Source organism: Scardinius erythrophthalmus, assembly GCF_964197995.2.
Source record: "Scardinius erythrophthalmus genome assembly, chromosome: 24".
In the NCBI taxonomy this organism is placed as follows: Eukaryota; Metazoa; Chordata; class Actinopteri; order Cypriniformes; family Leuciscidae; genus Scardinius; species Scardinius erythrophthalmus.
In genome coordinates, this window is record NC_138244.1 from 6239579 (window position 1) to 6247078 (window position 7500).

Sequence of the window (7500 nt, forward strand, 5' to 3'; positions counted from 1 at the left end):
CTTTTGAACGATTTGATTTTTTATGAAATATATGCAGCCATGATGAACATAAGAGACTTATTTCAAAAACATAAAAAAATAGTAATGTTTCCAAACGTTTGACCTGTACTGTATATACAGTATATATATCTACTTTCTGGATATCTGTACTGGCCCCTGAAAACCCATTTGTGTCGACCACCATCTTCACAAACTTTAATATGTGCAGTTTTGCCAAAGTTTTATTTATTTTTAATAATATCTACCATTGTAAATCACTGTAAAGGCACCATTGTCATTCATTCACACCATGTGACTAAAACTAAATCACAGGCGTTACAGTAACAACATTTACGAGTGCTGGCAAACACTTAACTGAACCTTTTATACGGTATAAAAAGTCATATATCACGTTAACTAGTAACAGTCTGACTGAATGATCACTTAAACTCGTTAAGCTGAGCGATAAACACTTACAATGCAGGATTTTAGGCGCGCATTTCTTGATGGACGTGACGTGTCTGTGACGTTTAAACAATATACGGTCTCGCGCATTCTATGAAACTAACTCTTACAGAACCGAAATGTGATATTCATTTGATACATTTACATCTGTGGAATACAAGAAGTTCACTTCCGTGTTTCAAGCACATGTTTCGTGTTGACACACACACACACACACACACACCGCGGAACTTTGAGCAAAGGGCGGGAGGAGATCTCTTAAAGAGACAGTGACAGCTAAAACATTTAAAATAAAACTAGGTATAGTTAACCCTAAAATGAAAATTAAGCCTTAATTATTTACAATTATTTATAATAAATGAATTATGTATTAATTTATTGTGCTGAACACAAAAGAAAAGGTTTTTAAGAAATGTTGGCAACCAAGTACAGATTATATATGGAAGTCAATGGGGACCAGCAACTGTTTGGTCATCAACATTCTTCAAAATATCTTTATGTTAAGTTATAAGTTAAGTTAATAACTTTATGTTAAGAAAGAACTCCATGCAAGTGTAAATTAGAATGACTTGGGTGAGTAAATAATAATATAATATAATATAATATAATATAATATAATATAATATAATATAATATAATATAATATAATATAATATAATATAATATAATATAATATAATATAATATATAAATCTCACTTATCTAACAGTCTGGTTGTGTATGAGAGAGTGAACTGAAGCATCATCAGCCTCTGCTGTTGCTTGTGTTTTTATGCATGTCTCAACATGTCCAGCTTTACACCAGCTGAGGTGTGGGATTGCTTTAACCCACTGAGACTCCAGGATAAATCCCGGATAAATTTCCTTCTCATAAGGAAATGAAAGTGGGGGATGAGATGAGCATCTAAGCATCCGAAGAATTTTATTTTGATGGAAAATAATGAGCTTGGTCAGAAAGATATAAATGCATTTGGTTTTTAACAGAACATGTTCAGCACAGAGGTGAAAGGTCAGGTAGTATTGATTCTTACATGTCTTCAGAGGAAATGCCCATGACTGACCGCACAAAAGTACCCAGGAAAATATTTTCCTTGAGATTCTGTTCAGTGTCCAAATGTGGGCCAAAGGATACAGTTTTGCTGTTGTCATTTCACAACACACTTTCTTAGGAACATTCATTGAGATCTAAAAATATCCGCAGAAACAAACCCAAAGCCTTCGCTTCTCCAATCTGAGTCTATGTTTGGATACAGTTGTCCTACATTGTTATAATTTTATTTTAAGATTATAATATTTTCATATTTATAATAAAGTGCATTCTAATTTTGATTTTAAGCAGTTCTACTTATTATACAAGTTAATTTTAATTGAAAGACCTGGAATATTTGCACTTTTTTTCCACACAAGATCTAGTGGAGGCAAAAATGAATATAATAAATTGTGAAAAACCTAAATAAAAGCTGACCAGTCACAGGACATAAGATATATTTACATTTTAACTTAAAATTTTAATGCTGAATTTAAATATTAAATATTCATATTGATCAGTTATTGACATATGCATGCATTATTCAGTTATTTTTAATACAAGTAGAAGCTCAAAATATACTGATATTTAGCTACAACCTTCAGGCCATTTTTAAATACATTTATTTGTGAAATAACTTTATAGCAGCTTATATAATTATCTAAATGTTATGAAAATGTTGACAAGAGTGTTTTTGGACAAGCTGTAATGTTCCAGGCATGAAAAGAATTTCAGGAAAGATGCCCAGAATTTTGATTTTGTGGAATCGTCGCGGAGGTTCATTTAAGTTGATTAGTAGTGTGTCGTCCCTGTGAACCTTGAACTCTCTGACATCCCAAAGCTCAAAACACATTTTTATAGGAGAACGTTCCCATGTCTCATGAGTGCATGCTCAAGGAATCTTGACAGAACTGCAGTTAAATAAATCAGAAAAACATGGCAAACAAAACAGTATTCTGTCCTCTCTAAATCCCCAGAGAGGTCATATTTTTAAAGCCATGTCATTTGGGAGGATCCCTGGAAAGATATGTTGTAAAAACACTGTACAAAGGTGGAAAACACAATTAAAATAACATACAGTATGGACTAGCTGTTTATTGACACTGATTTCATAAGAATATACATTTTTGATAGGCCTATATTAAATGCTGTTGGTATTGAAAGCATTATATATATATATATATATATATATATATATATATATATATATATATATATATAGGCTATGTGTGTGTGTGTGTGTGTGTGTGTGTGTGTGTGTGTGTGTGTGTGTGTGTGTGTGTGTGTGTGTGTGTACTTAATGTGTTATAGGCTATTTAATGGATTTTTCAGCAAAATTCAAACAGTATAAAGATCATGCAAAAATACATATTTAAATATTTTATGTTTAAACTATTTTGACATTTAAAAAGCAAAATGACCAGTCATTACAAGCTTCCCAGAATTAAGTGAAAGTACCTTGCAACACCATGTAAATGCAGGAACTTTAGTACCATGGTGAATTTCAAAATACCATAGTATCACCATAACATACATTGATTTTTTTTTTTGTCTTGTCTTTTTTTCTTTTCTTTTTTTTATATAAGGACATGTTTATAGAAATTCTGCATGGTAAAAACATGGTATTATTAGCAGTGTATAATTTTCCTAAACATTACACAACACTGTGAATTTGTGGGGTAAATTACCTGGTCATAAAGCTTCACAGAATTACTTCATAATGCAAGAACAAAAAAAAATCAATGCAACAACACAACTGATAAGGGCGCGTGACAACTGGAACACATTCGAGGAAACATTTCAAATGACAGCTAAGCAAAAGGGGATGGGGTCCAAAAGCGCAGCCTCTGATTGGCTAACATCTCCTCAGCCACGCCCAATGTCAATACGCCCCTCCCTAATGATGTTTGTGACCTGTTTTGTAATTTATGAGGGTGACGGAGGAGCAAGTCAAAACACCGGTCACTACGCAAAGTTATTTAACAAGCTACCGGGGGAAACAGAGGTTCATTCAAGAGGCTTGTGTCAGTGATTGTTCATCACTTTAGAAACTTTTTAACCGCAAGACGTAAGTGTTTAGGTAGTTATTATAATAACCCAAACGTTAGAAGCTCACTCGTCATGTATGGATCGTCCGCGGTGCGTCAAGCGCGTGAAAGACTGTAAGCGAAAGTAACCAGAGGGATTTACTAACTTTATTTGAAGATTTTTTTTTTTTCCAGAAGAGGAAAAATCATGTTCCCTATCGACTCTCCGTGGAATATTTCTTTCGCTGGCTGTGGTTTTCTGGGTATTTATCACATCGGAGTGGCCAGCTGTCTCCAGGAGCACGCGCCGTTTCTGGTGGAGAATGCGCGTCACATTTACGGCGCGAGCGCAGGCGCGCTCACGGCCTCTGCACTGGTCAGCGGGGCCTGTTTGGGTAAACACAGATTTACATGTTACACCTAATAAAATATTAACAAGGAAAAGTACTTAGTGTCATGGTAATTCAGTGTTTTTTGGACTTTTACCCTTACAACATGTAAATACAGGAATTTTTAGTACCTTGGTGTATTTCATAATACCATGGTATCACCATGTTATACTATCACTGTACCATGATACCTCTACATTGCCTTTTTTGTTTCATGGATATGTTTATAGATATTTTGCATGGTATAAACATGGTATTATTTGATTGTGGCACCATTTAAATACAATAAAACGTACTTTGACGGAACCAGATGCTAATACCATGGTATTTTTAGATTTACCATCCATGACATTTTATGGTTCTGGAAAGCACTTTCAAAATTACTGGTACTACATGTTTAAAATACCATGGTATCAGCATGATAAATGTTAACATTTTACTATTAAAACATTGTATCTTTTTTCTCCACATAACAGCACTGAGAATTTGATTGGAAAATGTTGTTAATTATCCTAAAAAATATATCAGAACATTATTTCCAATATTTTTCCAATTAAATAATATATAATTTTTTTCTCGCATTACAGTAATGAGTTTGATTTGAAAATGTGGTTATTTATCATGAAAATAATGTCACCTTCATTGTCTTTATGCAAAATACAATGCTAATGTCCTTTTTTTGTTAGTGTACCATCTGTGGTATCTGTGTCAAAGATTACACTACTTGTGTGTCGTGACACAACATCCACCTGCCGCTGTGATCACTGACTGCTCTCTTTCTGGTCCTGTGACAGGAGAGGCCGGAGCCAACATCATTGACGTGGCTAAAGAAGCCCGAAAGCGCTTCCTAGGGCCCATGCACCCCTCCTTCAACCTGGTGAAGATCATCCGAAACATGCTTCACCGCACGCTCCCCCCCGACAGCTACACCAGGGCCAGCGGCCGCCTGGGCATCTCTCTCACCCGCGTGACGGACGGAGAAAACGTGCTATTTTCACACTTCAACAGCAATGAGGAACTTGTGCAAGTGCGTACTCACACACACTCAAACACCAACACATCTTCATTAGCACTTATAATCAACACACTGCAGTAGGTTTAGTGATAATCAGCTCACATGACCTTCTAACACCCAGCTGTAAACAACAATCATGAATTCAAGATATTTACAGTAAATGCACATGGTTTTGAATTAGATCACATCGTATTATTGTGGATTCATGTCCAAATCTCTTGTTTTTATATGTACAGGCGTGTATATGCAGTACTTACATTCCCGTGTACTGTGGCCTGATCCCGCCGACCCTGCAGGGAGTGGTGAGTGTCCAGTCATGATATAATTATTACCTATAATATTTATTTACAACTGCAATATAATAGCCTTTCTGTGCTCATTTAGATGTGTCATCATGCGCCTGTTACACACTGTATGTCACTAAATTTGCAGTCCTACTGCTGGTCGACTAAACAGAAACGCAGCGGATTATTAAAAAGATAAAACACATCAAAATAACATTTTAATGAATATTATGCAGTCATAATTCAGTTACAGTGTTAATCTTTTAAAAGCAATAGCACACTGTCTACTCAAGTCTTAGTTTATTTATTTCGAATAAGGTGGGAGTTATTACAGGACTGTTCAAATGATTGGGTCAGTAAGATTTTTATTTTATTTTAAGAAATAAATACTTTTATTCAATAAGGAAGCTTTAAATGGATTAAAAACTAAAGTAAAGACATTTATAATGTTCCATAAGAATTCTGTTTTCTGTTCTTTTGAACTTCATATTCATCATTGAAACCTGGAAAACAATTATCTTGGTTTCTACAAAAATATGAAGCAGCACGGCTGATTTCAACTTTGACAATAATAATTAATAAATGTTTCTTGAGCATCAAATCATCATATTAAAATGATTTCTGAAGGATCATGTGACACTGAAGACTGGACTAATGATGCTGAACATTCAGCTTTGATCACAGGAATAAATTACATTTTAACATATATTCAAATAGAAAACAGTAATTTTAAATTGTAATTTTTTTAAACAATATTACTGTTTTTATTGTATTATTGATCAAATTCAGAGCATATTTACTGTTACTTAATCATTTATTTATCAATTTACATGCTGATGTGTATTAATGATGGTTATGGGTTTGTTTAAATCACTTAATATGGGCAATAGTGATGTTTGACACTAAATTAGGGCAGAAATCTCTCAAAAATGTTGCTAAAATATTTAAAATCTTGCGTAACTATTACTTCTGTTTTTAAAAAGTTGTGTGTCATTGGGAAATGGGGAACTTCTATATCCAGCGATGGTTGTGTAAAGAACGGTGTTGTTTTCATCTGGGTTCAGATGTTGTGCCAGGATAAATAGTGGTATTTGTTTATTTTTTTCAGGAGGATTTACTTTCTTTCATTTCCTCTCTAGTCGGATCGGTGACCTTTGCTCTAGTTCTCTTGTTTTCATTAAGTTTTGTTTTGTTTGAGTTTCTGAGCAGTGCTTTCTCTTTTTCTTAGTGTGTTTTTCCACTTCCTATACATTTTTGAGTTCATCTCACAAAAAATGCTCAGGTCACATAAAAAAAAAATTTAAATTATATTTTGCTTTAGAAAAATTAAGTGTATATATATATATTTTTTTGCATCGTAAGGATTTTTGCATCGTGGCATTATTATCATTACAATTAAATATGTAACTTTTGAACCCTCTGGTGCTCTTTGGTCAAAACATTTTCGGAATGGTACGAAAAAAATAAGGATATTAAAATTCTTTATTCAAATATTGCTTACAGTCGAAAATCTCATCTAGTGGAAACGCTTGGTACTGCGCACAAACAAAATCTTCCTGAGAGCTCAATTTAGAAAAATTTGGAACACAACTTGTTTAGATTTATGGCTTTAATTATAGTGGAGTGGCTAAGTGATATGATCGTTCAGTTTATGATACAAGCGTGAAAATTGGCATGAGCAGTCTCCATGGGTCACTTGACAAGAAAATTGTCCGAGCCACTTGAAATTTCAAGATTTTTCATTTTTCAAGATGGCCGACACCTTAGTGGAGCAGTTAAGTGATATAGTGGTTTATTTGGTGATACAAGCATGAAAATTGGCATCAGCAGTCTCTGATGGTCACTAGACAATAAGCCACCCACAGCTACTTGAACTTTCAAGATGGCGACCATTTTTCAAGATGGCCGACACCTTAGTGGATCAATTATGCTCATGGCAATTTTCATGCTTGTATCACCAACTAAATGATTTCTTAAGCCTAATTGCTCCACTAAGGTGGTGGCCATCTTGAAAAATGGCCGCCATCTTGAAATTTCAAGTAGATGTGGGTGGCTTATTGTCAAGTGACCCACAGAGACTGCTCATGCCAATTTTCATGCTTTTATCACCAAATAAACCACTACATCACTTAACTGCTCCACTAAGGTGTCGGCCATCTTGAAAAATGGCCGCCATCTTGAAATTTCAAGTGGCTCGGACAGTTTTCTTGTCAAGTGACCCATGGAGACTGCTCATGCCAATTTTCACGCTTGTATCATAAACTGAACGATTCTGCCAAACATAAGCACTTAGCCGCTCCACTATAAGAGCAAAAC

General features: G+C 34.6%; 1 protein-coding gene across 1 annotated transcript in view; it reads left to right on the forward strand.

The window, feature by feature from the left end:
* The first annotated feature begins 3390 nt into the window (after positions 1 to 3390).
* The window catches only part of pnpla2 (patatin-like phospholipase domain containing 2), an 11996-nt gene continuing 7886 nt past the window's right edge, over positions 3391 to 7500 (forward strand). Inside the window, exons 1-4 of the mRNA XM_081355598.1 lie at positions 3391 to 3537; positions 3692 to 3891; positions 4680 to 4912; positions 5137 to 5202. Coding sequence (XP_081211724.1) covers positions 3705 to 3891; positions 4680 to 4912; positions 5137 to 5202 — 486 coding nt within the window. The 5' untranslated portion in view covers positions 3391 to 3537; positions 3692 to 3704. The remainder of the gene's footprint in view (positions 3538 to 3691; positions 3892 to 4679; positions 4913 to 5136; positions 5203 to 7500) is intronic.